Source organism: Melopsittacus undulatus, chromosome 7 (genome assembly GCF_012275295.1).
Source record: "Melopsittacus undulatus isolate bMelUnd1 chromosome 7, bMelUnd1.mat.Z, whole genome shotgun sequence".
Classification (NCBI taxonomy): Eukaryota; Metazoa; Chordata; class Aves; order Psittaciformes; family Psittaculidae; genus Melopsittacus; species Melopsittacus undulatus.
In genome coordinates, this window is record NC_047533.1 from 6,985,585 (window position 1) to 6,998,727 (window position 13,143).

Genomic DNA, 13,143 nt, shown 5'->3' on the forward strand with positions numbered 1-13,143 from the left:
AACTCACAAGTCAGGTTCAAGACTCAAGGACATATCAAATAGGCACATTTCTGTTGCTGACACTGTAATACCAACACCACTTTGGAGGGTGGTACATTTCTGCCTAAAATGCTGGACTTCTTAGTGTCGTTCAAAACCTAAGGGTTCTGCTACCAGCTCTGCTAATGACAGCAGAGTTACAGCTCCCCTGATAAAAGATAAACCAAAACAAAACCTGCAATCTGAACATCTTTCTCTTAACTTTTTTTGCCATGGCTTTCCTGCAGAGGCAATCTGGACAAAAGCATGTCTTCCTCCAGAAAGGAGGAAAATAAAGTAGTTATTTCTCAGACCACATCTCAACTCTGCCTTCTGAAGGAGTATGTTCAGACACCAGCATTAGCTGCCTCCAGAGTTATATCAACGGCAAAAGGGGACTCCCCTCAGAGGCATAACACAAAGTCATGTTGAGGATTTGAGCCCAAGTCCCTGCTATTTCTGCTAGAATAACCCCCTGGATTTTTATTTATTTATTTTTAAGGAAAGGAATTAAATCTTGGATGTCACTTTTTTCACTTCTGATCACATACAAAAGCTCCATCTACATTTGCATTAGTCCAGTGCTGCACAGATTCATGTTGCTTTACTAAGGAGTATTTAGCTATCAAATGAAGGGAAAACTCAGTTTACTTGTTGCTGTTGACTGTATCATGCACTAAGACTTAAAAATAAGAAAGTGAACAAAATAAAAAGAAAAGAAAAGGAAAAGCACCTGAATGGTTCTGACTCATGTACATCTAAGGCTGCCCCTCGTATCCTTCCTTCCTTCAGGGCCTGTGCAAGTGCTTTTTCGTCTACTAACCCACCTCGAGCTGTGTTGACCAGGAAAGCCCCTTGTCTCATCTAGGGAAAGTTAAAAACAAGAATGATGAAATAAAAATAAATGAAATAAAATCGTTGTGGCATTATTTTTTTTACTCAAAAGAAGCATCCATTACAACAAAGGCTATTCAGCTGGTTTAACCTGTAACAGTTGTCTTCCCTTTCCATTGAAAAGTACCACAAAATGTGATGCTTCTAACATAAAATGCTATTTCACAGCACTTAATAACCTTGTTTCTTGTAAGCAGTGTCTTTTAATAGAAGCGTTGTTTCAGATATTGTGCAGTAACATGATCAAAAGATACCACTGTGCATATGAAAGTGACAGATCATTTTATGCCTTTTGATTTCACTGTGAAATTGCATGAGACAGAAACTACAGCACATTCTTAAACAAAGTCATAGTCTCTGGTATTCAACTTGCAACTCCCAACACAAATAAAAGCCTACATGAATTTTTCAGAAAAATCAATGCTTTTGGATTTTTCAAACACTTTTCCCTTTAGTTGCCAAAACACTGCAGAACTATGTTTTATTTATTTTTGTTACTTCGGCTTCCTCCTCCCTGTGAGACTTTTCAAATAAAGGTCTAAAGAATTCTCATATTATTCAATTAAAAGGCATGAAAATGAATTTGGTTGAGAACGCTGTGTGCCCAGGAGAGAAGCTGCGTTGTGCATTGTGCAGATTAGCATTGTAGATGATGCTATGTGGGGAGAACTACAAGAATTTACACCATAATATATCCACAACTTGAAAACAAAGTGGCAGTTTAAATAAGAGAGATGGGACAGAAATAAAGTAAGTTACTACCTCCTGCTGCCAGCCACCCTAATACTCTGTGTCTTTCACCAGCTGTCTCAAGCACAGCTTCTGATTGCAGAAGCGTTTCTGTGCATGGATGTAAGCATATGAAGAGCAGGAACCATGGTGAAGATGAATGATAAAAATCTCATTTTGAACTGACACCATCTTTCACCATAAGAACAGGAAACCCGAAACATTTTGACATTGAGTCAACTACTTGAAACCTACACATCAGACTAAAGCTTATGTAAATGGATCCTTGCTCTGAAAGACTGATTTGAAATGCCAAATTCATGAAGAAGGTTTGGATTAAAGTCAGCTGCGAGAATTTTTTTCACATTAGATCATAGGAAATATTAAACAATTAACATGTATATGCTTGCAGTAAGGTGATTAGAAAAAAACCCACCATATTTCACTCACTAGGTTTAACGTGGCCCTGCCTCTCTCCTTTTACAGGCTCTTAGGGCTTACAGGAGAACCATCTATTAGACTGTATAGCAAACCCAAAGTCCACTTCCAGGAGCAGAACTAAGGGATATTTCTTTCAGTTTTATGTTCATTAACTTGGGAAGTAGAACAATGAAGAAATGGGGGCATGATCTTAAGTTGGTCTAGTAACAAGATGTTCCTGATGGGAGCCATCACTGCACCTCCACTACTTAAGTCGGCTGTGAGAACTAGATCAGCACTAGCACAGGAGGGCTCACCCAAGTGACAATCACACCCGCTGTGCAGACATGCCACACAGGCTGGTGGGAGCTCATACACACTTGCTATTTCTGTGCTCCTGCAAATGGATAATTTAAGTATAGCTTAGTGTATTTATACGCCCTTTGAAGGACTTCAAACTTTTAATCAAAGTGAAACCTGCCAAACATTTCTGTCCAATCTTAATAACCTCGCTTGAGTATTCATTTTAGGACTATTTACAAAACTCTGAAGCTAGTACTACGGCAAGTCCAAATCAAACAGCATAGCTGCATAAATACATTCTAATAGGAACAAATTGCATGACTCATGATAGACTTTAAGGGTGGATGCAGCTAGAGCTGACCCTTAACAAGAAGTGGAAGCTTGAAAGAGCTTCACGGCCAGAACTGCTGATGGCTGTTATTTCACCTACACTAAACCTGCATCGCTGCTTTAATAACATACTGTGTTCAAACTGTAGTCTTTTTCTTAAATCTGTAAAATGAAAACTGACCTCTGCTCCTCTTCAGAGCACTTGATTACCATGGGTTCAATGAACACAAGCTTGAAGTACTTCTCTGAGCTACTCTGGGGCTACAAGGCCAAGCAGCATGGCTAGACAGAATGCTGACTAATTAAAGGGAAAGGCTACTGGAAGACAAGACCGACATCAGACTTTCAAAGACATTTTAAGGTTATGTAATTTCAGACTCTAAACAAAACTCATGGTGACACTGTAGTGAAATGAGATGCACGAAACTTCTCTCCACTTTGTTTCAAAACTGGTTATTACATGAGCATGAAATACTGGATGAAAGTGGCATGGAACACTGTTTAAATTCACACCTGTCAGCCTAAAAAAGCTATTTTGCTTTTTTCATACAAATACAGATCTGCTCTACACAAACTAAGCAGTCAGAGGTGTTATAATGTTTTCATGCCAGCTGCTATAAAACAGACTGCGTCACCCAAACTTTTATCCAAAGCAAGAACTATCTCTTAACATTTTAAACCTTGCTTTAATCACAAAGGATAACAGATAGTGACATAAATGCTTAAGATATCCCTTCTGGTACAAACTTTATGATATGCATTGCATTTCAGATGGTATCTCTCAGTCTTAACATGTTTTGTCTGTTTCACCGATTAATGCACTGAGCCCTCTCCAAAGCTCATCATGCTTATCCATATCCACTCAAAAACTTCCTGTGATCCACTGGCCCAAGTTTCACAGTTGGCTGTATAATGCATGACCACTGCTAAGCTTCCAGACAGTTCCACTGAATGCGTTGTGGTTCTGTCTGGCTCTAGATGTTTGCTTGCAAAGACATATAATCATGTAATAACCATTAAACGTACTTGAGCACACAACAAAAAGGAGTGTTCAGGGCAAAGTGACAAAACTCAACTCTCTTAGAGATCTGTATTTTAAACTTCTTAATATTTTAAGAGTTTTAAAACTCAAACCCTGATTTTATGTTGGGATGGACCTGCAAAATCCCTAAACTCTCAATCAAGAAATGTGTTATATTAACAGTTTTACGCCATGATCCTACATGACTGTGGAACATGTTCAGTAACTGCTTCAATTCTCTTGAAGTTCAAGAACAGTAGGTACAAACTATTTCTCAGAAGCTAAGCAATGATTTTACTGCAAGAGTGCAACTGTCACTGTTACCAACACATACAAATACTGCATCCATAAATAACAGCAAGATCAACTACTATACCTTAGGTTTCTTTCCTATACCCTATATATATCTACATTCTGACATCTCAGCACTGTATATATTACCTACACTGAGATTGGAGTCAGAAGCTAGACATTTAATGAAAAAGCTTACTATGAAATTAGGCAATAATGGAGCAGTTACTACATCTAGATTTTAATATTATTTTACTATTACCTAAAACTTCGGGGAAGAGGCTAGTACTAATTCCAAGAAACATTATCTTTCCAAGTAATGCAATGCTGCAAATGCAATCCATCCATGAAGTGCTCTGTGAGCATCAGGACTGAGCACAGGGGGGAGCCATTTAGTCATAATCTTTAAATTGCATCTAAGAACTCAAACTGAGGATCAAGAGTGAAAGGCAGAATTGCTACCTGTAAAAGGTAAAAAAAGTAGCTACTAGAAGACATGGAAAATGTGCTTTTACATAAATGCAATCTGAGCAACATTAAGAAGAGCAAATTATTTCCACAATGCGATGTTACTGAGCAAAAAAGACAATAAAAGCAACAATAAACGAGCCACCAGCTATTCCGTCATCAGTTATAAACCTGCTTGATCTGAGCAGCCAAAGGGAAAGAAATTTCTTTCAAATTACTGTCTGCCTATATAACAAATAAATGTTACACAGTGTCAGCAACCAGTGCCGGTGCGGAGGGCGCCCACAGAGATTATTACCTGCTTTATGGTGAAGTCATTGATAAGATGATGATTGTGTTCATTCAAGTTGCAGTGCAGGGTAACACAGTCACTGTGGAACAGCAGGTCCTGCAAAGTGCTCACCCGCTGCAGTCCCAGAGCACGCTCCATGCCATCTGAGAGGTATGGGTCATAGAAAAGCACACTGAAGCCAAAGGCTTTGGCACGTAGCGCTACTGCTTGCCCAACACGCCCTGGAACAAGATAAACATGCAATGAGAACAGATGTGAAGCAGCTGGTGTAAGGTAGCCTCCTCCTTCCTACTGCAAATACTTGTACCAAGCCATACTGTTTTGCACAGTAACTGGAAGATGACAAAAAAGAGGTGGCTCCCATCCCACTTGAAATCATCGCTGAGATCAGAAGCATGACATCTGGGCTGTTTCACACTACCCTGCTCAAAACAAAGCACCTTCTGCAACTGGAGATGTGAAATGCCAGAAGATGACACGTAATCTGCAATAATCTGTGTAATACAAGGGTTTGCCTGCTGGGCCTGTTTATGGTAAAACACTACTGCTTGTGAACCCAGCCTGCCAAGGACTTATCCTTACCATGTCAGACCAGCTGGCTTTAATAAAAAGCTATAAAATTAATCCTCAAAAATGGATGCAATAAAAGAGAATTTGTTTAATCTGAAGGTCAACCATTCTCAATGCGTGCAATCTCCTTTCTGAACTAGCATTTTCTTTCATTTTGAGCAACACCCTTTCAGCATTAAAATGTCCACAAGAATCCTGTCATCTAAGGCTTTAAAAAATGCTGTATCCATCTACCTAAACGATGAATAAATACAGTCCCTCATATGGTGCCTAACTGAACAATAGTGGGGTATCATCTGGTATTCACATTGGCCTTTGTTTTCCTCTGTTCCACTTTCCTTACTGTCTGTCATATTTCAGAGTTGTGCCTGAAACTGCTGTATGGGTATAACTCAATGCCACATGCCATCAGGAGGTGTGTATATCCCTTTACTGACTACCAGTAACACACAGAGGAGGGAAAAAGTGAGTGAGTACATCCAGTGAGCAAGGGTACTGAAGAACTAGAACTAACATACTTTTCAGGTCAGAAGTCTACACACTAGATACTCAGCTTAGAGTATTACAAACGTTAGATAAAGACACTTCAAAAGCATCATTCGACACACCATAATAATGGTCTCATTGGAAAAATAAAAAGTCAACAAGTTTTCTTTTATAACATCCTTGTTTGTTCAAAACTGAATCAACTTAAGAAAGGGAAATCCCATCTCTTTCCAATTGTGCTTGAAGGGATTTCCCTCTGCTTTTCAGTTTCTCCTTTAATACACTTAAGAAACCACAGGAAGAAAGGTTTTTTGTTGATCATTTAACCTGAACACAGCAGCTCTGCAGTGCTTACTGACTGATGTGCTTGGAATATTAAGCAGTATGTCAATCTGATGGGGGCTGTCTGCTTTTCTTTGAGGACATCAAGTTAAAATACTTTTCAAAATCTTTTATTTCAGTACTTGTGTTTATTTGTTTGCTTTCCAAGCTGGTTTTTATAAACTTGAATGAAACCATTTTCAGCACAAACAGTTATTATTTTCCAGATTTTTGGCATGTTCACAGCTCAAGGAATCAGTCACACAACTGTAAACTGTTTTTTAAAACAGAACATACAGCTTTTACTGCAGCTCCATTCATTTTTCACATGCAACACTGTCATCTGTTTTTCTTTACACTCTTCACAACACTAATACCTGAGGAGATTCACAACAGAGAAATCTCTTGCAACAGACTCTTCAGCTAAAGCTCCACTTTCTATTCATTGCAAGCAGGTTAATAAACCAAAGCCTTTAGCGTGCACAAGCTTTCCTTCTGAAACACTCAGAAACCACACGCCAGAACTGTCCTATTACAATTACTTTATGGCATAAAACTCTTCTGCAACGGACGATTCATCTCTAGTCTCAAGTCATCATAAAAATACATAGGTGGGCACATGTTATTTGCCAATTCCTTCTTAAACTATAATCTGACAAGATAGGACAACCACGAACATATAACACTTTTTTTTTTCCTTTCCTGAAAAACTACAGAACTCTCTCAAGCATGAAGGGGGGCTCAAAAGCTACCTCAGCACATCAAGAACAACAGAAGAGCACACAAAGCATCCCACCTACAGGACAAGTCTATCTTAAAAGCATTTACAATTGCCATGAACAGCCATGGCTGCTTCCAGGGAAGGTAAATTCTGAAGTTTACAACATTAAATTAACTTCTTAGTCTGTAGTGTGGGAAGAATGCAGAAAATAGAGCATACAACTGGAAAAAGAAGCAGACAGGAACACAAGCACAGGCTTCAAAGCCACAAAGTCCTAGCGAAGCCTATGCATCATTCCAATGACAGCAGAAGTGTGGAGACTGAAAAATGCCTGGGTCTCCTGTAACAACCCAACCCATCTACTCTGCCCCAAGTCTCAAAGCCTGAGGTGCCTCTGACCTTGACTTTGCCAACGACCTGATTTGAGGGCATAGTAGCTGCAGTTGTCAATGACCCCTGCTCAGCTTTTTGTCAAAGCATGTGCACCTCATGCTGGTATTACAAAGTTCCACAAAATTCCCTTGATACTGTGTGGAAATGTTGATGATCTGCCTGCAGACTTCCATGGAAGGAAAAAGTGCTTTCACTTAGCAGCTCTTTCCTGCCTATGCAACAGTAATGGAGAATCTGGGTAATTTTTCCTCCCTCTTGGAGAACTCTGAAATGTGGAGAGAGCCATTTTGCTGCATTTCCTGCTGAGCACATTAACAGAGCTAGTGAGACCGCTAAGAGTACATCATTTATTACATGGTAATACCACCCAACTCTCAAGCCTTAATATTGTCTGAAAATGCAGATTGGTATTTTGGCCAACATCTAGTTTAATGTGGGACTGTTGAGAGAACTAAGTAGGTGAGGAAAGTCAAACTGAGCAATGACATCCATTGTGCTGTGGAGACAAATGTATTTGGAGGATTTTCACCTCTCTTGAGTGAGGAAATGCATTAGCTATTAGTCATAAGCATTTGTAACTGGGAAGGAAAAGGAAGGGAGTGTGACTTCAGTGCTTTCACTGCTATAAAATCATCGTTACAGCAGAACCAGGTCCAGGTACCTATCATCCAAGTTCTTACAGGCTGCTCATAAATATTCTCCTTTTGAAAGAAAACCACTAAATGTCTAGATATAAGGTGAAAAGGTAGCTTCCCCCCTTTCCCCCCAGTGCAGGGCTTATTATCCACACTTGTGATGCATCACTTGAAATATAGGACACTGGATAGTAATAAAGATTTAAAGTGACAAAGACAACCGTTTAATGATGTGATATTATTATTTATGTAAGGCTCAAAGAATCACACACTTCATAAAGACAGAAAGAAACACACGCTCTGCCCTAAGGAGCTCAGAGGCTAACCAAACAACAAAACAATGATGGATGATATCCTACAAGCAGATGAAGGAGGTATTATGCTGTTTAGTCTCTGCTTATCTTCAAGCTCAATACAAGCAGAGGATGAGAGATGGGGTTAACTTTAAAGGAAAAGCATGGAGTAATAGGATTAAGCAGGACAGACCAAGTGTCAAAGCAGGAATATGCATGAGAGGAGGCAAAGAAAAGAGAGTGGGTGATGGAAAGAAGAAGGCAAGTGAGTCATGAAACTTGGCTAGACCAGTGGATAAGGAAGTGAGTAGCTGAAGGTTTGGAGGGAATCATTCCCTAGCACAGAGATAGGCAAGAGCTAGAGTGTTTCTCTTTGGCAAAATGAGAGAAAAGCCCAGGAACAGACGTGAAGAAGGTCTGGAGTTAGCATTTACAGCAGCAAAGTGATAAATTTAAGCAACCCACTGCTGAAGAGACCATGATTTCAAGACAAAAATAGAGAAACATAGCTGCAGTTGAAATATGAGATGATCTCAGACACACATTAATGAGAAAGTACAGAAACAGCGACACTGCCGAGAACTAGAGAAAAGGCCTTAGTAAGAGATGACGAGAAACATTTATTTTGTGGGCAATACATTCACTTCACAGCCTCTCAGTGCTGCATCACTTCTGATGTGGACATGTCTAAATAATAAAGTAATAAACTGAGGCAAAACTACAGACGTAGCAAGAGGCCACTAGTAGAGAAACATGACCTAAGGGCAACAGTCTTTTGAAGGTGGTTGTAAATACACACTTTAGTCTGAAACTAGAGACAGGAAGCCTCTTGCAGTGATCTGTAATAGAAAAGAGTGTATCAGAGCCCAAGTGCCTGAACTGTTCAAATGTAAAGTCTACTACAGCTCTATTTCTGTATCTTCTAAGACTGTGTTCTTGTCCTTCATTAACACATAGCAGTTTGTGAGAACAGGTCAGTATTAAAATGTTGTGCCTATTCACATACCTGCACAAAAAGAAACAGTGAAGTTTTCCAAACTGACTTTAAAAGCTTAATTTTCCCTGAAATTATTAATATTCTACTGTAGGAAGAGAAACAGAAACAATAAATGTCTAGACAAAACTAACTGTGACAGACGTGCACCTTTACAATCAGATTTTTCTAGCCTTTTAATATCCTTAAAACATTATTTGTATTTAATGAGGCACACAAAGAGCTTGCTTTTTAAAACTAAACCCCAAACCTAGCATTTTATGTCGCTTTACGCACATATTGGCAATCTGATTATCCCTTAATTTCTCTATAGTTTTCAGTCAGTCACTTAAAAGCAACACACACAAAATTCACTTAAGGAAATCAATAATCAATGACATTTTTTTCTAATCTCAGCCTGGAATTTGTGCAATATGGACAAAAAAAAAGGAATGCCAACAGGACAGCCATCTCCTGCAAATGTGCACAGAGGATGTGAGCCAAGGCTTAGGTTTCAAAAAGGAGGTATGTAGTACAATTTTTAAACACTGCAGGTGATTGTCTATTATTTATGTACAGATATGACTGCGAGTGCAATAATCACTGCGTGTTTCAATTAGGTGAATAATTACATGGGTACAGATTTGAGAAAGCAACTTCGTGACTAACTTCTTGAAAGACATATTTTGAAGGCAATTCTTTTGACTGTGAAGATGTTTCTGGTGTGTTGCATACTCATTTAAATGAGTACTATGTAACACTGGGCTATTTTCAGCTTCCAGAAGTAAAGAGTTTGTAGCTTGAGTTACTTGACAGCAATGTGTAACTGGAAAAGTCATTTAAGTGTGATGCCTTGTTGTCAAAGTTGTATTATTAATTCCTGTGGATGAATACCACAGCAATTACATCCACAATCTATCAGATCTTTGATAAGACAAGCACATGACTGAATAATTTTTATATAGAAACTGACTTGCTTGTTTTTCTTCCCTACTTCTGTAACAGACAGTAATTAATTCATCTCAAGTAAGCCTGTCCATCTGTTAGATGCTGAAACACATTTAGGGCTATTCAGAGAGGTAAGTAGGTGATTTTATTAGGTCTGGAAACATTTCAAACTTTCTTGCATATTTTTTTCCTCTCATTCGAGCTGAAATACAATTTCAGATGCAGCTCAACCACACATATGAAAGAACTGCTCTGCAGGCTGTTACTGCAGCAAAGGCTTTTCAGATATGTTAAAAACAGTATAAGGAAAAAAGCAGAAACAAAACCAGATATGATAGGGGACTAGAAATAAAACATATACATTGACACCAGAGACACCAGGCTGAAGCAGAAGGATCCTTGTCCTGGAAAAGGGAATTGATGGTGTCTCCTCTTAAACAAGTGTGCCTCACATCAGGGAATACAGCAACAGAAAGATGTATGGAAATTCAAAGAATTACTTAGAGAATATCAACAAATAGATTAAGTTTTCTGAGGAAAATGATGTCTAAGGGACATACCTTTGAGACATATAAACACCAGGAACGGCTGATATGGAAATGAATGAACTGTTAGGTTTTTATAGTTCAAATCTTCATCATTTTGTTTAAAGCAGTGAAAGGTGAGGAGTATTAAACCACCTCTCAAGCCAGCTTACCTAATCCAATAATGCCCAAGGTCTCCCCTCTGATCCTGGCAGCTCCAGAAGCCACTTCCCGAATCTGTTCAACGCTCTGTACTCTCGTGCCTTCTCGCAAGGCCTGGTGGAGCCAGGTGGTTCGCCTGTACAGGTTCAGAATGTGGCACATGGTAGAATCTGCTGTTTCTTCTACCGAGGCAGCTGGCACATTACACACTGCGATCCCTGCAGAGTGGGGGGAAAGGATACCAGTTGCCAAACATTTCTTACTTTTTCATATTTAACAGCAAATTCAGGAGTATGAGATTTAAATTTACAGATTTAATTCTGCCCAAATACTAGGTTTCTGACTGTAATGGCAGACAGAATATTTGACATAACAGTTGATAAATATGCACAAACATATTTTTTTCTGATTTTTCTATTGCTATTTACTGTGTTTTCAAACTAAGGCAAACACTAAGCAGACCACTGAAACCACAAAAGGCAATACTAAAGATATCAGACAAGTTTACAATGCAAGTCTTGGCATTTTACATGCACACTAAGTTAGGTGTTTTGAACAGCAAAGAGAAGTCTGCCTTGCACTCAGAAGTAAGGTTAATGATCATTGTTAAGGTATCTATACAAGATACCTTAGGTATCTATACAAGTTCTAAAGAATATAACATAATTTAACATGACAGCTATTCTTATAAAGACCTCACAGAAGGACTAGTAGTATTTCCAATTCATGTATGGATAACCATGACACAGGGAAGCACAATTTGTTTTGTGTTGGAAATGGCTTTGTACAATCACAACAAACAGAATCCAGGTCCTTTCCTGGTCCCTCAAATTAAGAAGATAACCCATCTAACTGTTATTAGGCACTCACAACATTTTTCATTTCAAAAAACACAACAGGATTGTAACTGCATGCAAGTTATGCCATTCTGCTTTTTACCATCCAATACTCAATACAGGGCACTTAAGCAAAATGGTTGAGAGTTTGTGTCCTTTCTGACTTCTTTCTCTTTATTTACTACATGTTCTCCCTCTAATCATCAGCTTCCACAAATGTTTGTCTGTCAGTTCTGCTCACTGAGATCACAAGCAGTATAATTTCACATTGGAGAAAAAAAGTGGTTTGTATCCTAAAAACCACCCTAATACTGTTTTCATTTTCTAGTTGTTCAGGTTTTTACATAAATAAATATTCAACGAGTCTTCTGCTAATGCCAGTGTAGTTTATGAAGCAAGGAAAAACACATTCTCTTCAATAATAGTAATAACAGTAATCTGACAAATAATAAGCTTATACCATATATATCTGTGTTTTACATTCAAATGTCTTCATTCTGCTGCTCAGTACTTTTTTACGGCTTGCTTCACATCAGTAAAAATCAACATACGGAACATGCAGAACTGTTTTTCTTTCCTCTGCTGTGGAGATACAGTGTCTGCTGAGTCACTGCTCTCAGACTTAGAAACTAAGACAAACCAGCATCATCTGCTGGAATATTAATCTTTGCATCGTGCTATCAATGGTAGGATGAAACTCACTCATTTTTCTTTAAACAGGGGAAAAAAAACATGAGTGGGGGGAAAAGTACAAGACTGAAAAGTAGCATCCCTTTAAGTGCATTGTATGAAACAGCTGCATTTGTTCATACAAAATGTCTTTTTCATGGAGGAAATATGCAGGTTTTAGATGGCAAAACAAATTTAATCAACATGCCTCCTGATAGCTGGCATCAACAAATAATGCTTTAAAGAGAGCTTAAAGAGTTATATTACATATTTGGGAAGGGAAATAAGTAACTGAATTCACTGGACACCTTCCTCCCTAACAGGTTTCCTTACAAGACTTAAGGAACAAAAGTCAAGTAATTTCTCTCCTAAACTGCAGGAATTTCTTTTTCCCTCTTTCCCCTACCTTTAAAACCAGCTTATTTCTGAAAGGCAGAAGCAGGGTAAACCAAAGAGAGTATCAAAAGAGGGGCAAGGATATGAAGAGACATTTCACAGGGGAAAGGACAGCACACTCTTATTGCATGTCCATCACTCCTATTGTCCCTTCCCTTTCCCCTTTTCCTACCACTTTCAGTGATCTTGTGAAGAGGTTCAATGCTGAAATGCTGGAAAATGCAAGAGTCAATGGGCATCAACCTAACTCCCACTTCATTTGCATCTAGCTACACTCATAAATTGTACACATTTTCCAGTCAACAATTAATAAAGCGGAGAAAAAGCAGACCAGATTGTAAAGTTTTTATCCAAGAAATATGTTTTCATGCATTTTAAGAAGAGTAAAAGCACTAACATGAGAATAACACTTCAGAGCAAAAGCTGGTAACAACCTCGTGGGCCAGCTCT

General features: G+C 38.7%; 1 protein-coding gene across 7 annotated transcripts in view; it reads right to left on the reverse strand.

The window, feature by feature from the left end:
- The window catches only part of CTBP1 (C-terminal binding protein 1), a 247,272-nt gene that overhangs the window by 11,657 nt on the left and 222,472 nt on the right, over window positions 1-13,143 (reverse strand). For all 7 annotated transcript variants that reach the window (XM_031048401.2, XM_031048399.2, XM_031048400.2 and 4 more), the window contains 3 exons: window positions 10,804-11,010; window positions 4,773-4,987; window positions 752-882 (listed from right to left, as the gene is read on the reverse strand). In XM_031048401.2, the coding sequence (XP_030904261.1) occupies window positions 752-882; window positions 4,773-4,987; window positions 10,804-11,010 (553 nt within the window). The remainder of the gene's footprint in view (window positions 1-751; window positions 883-4,772; window positions 4,988-10,803; window positions 11,011-13,143) is intronic.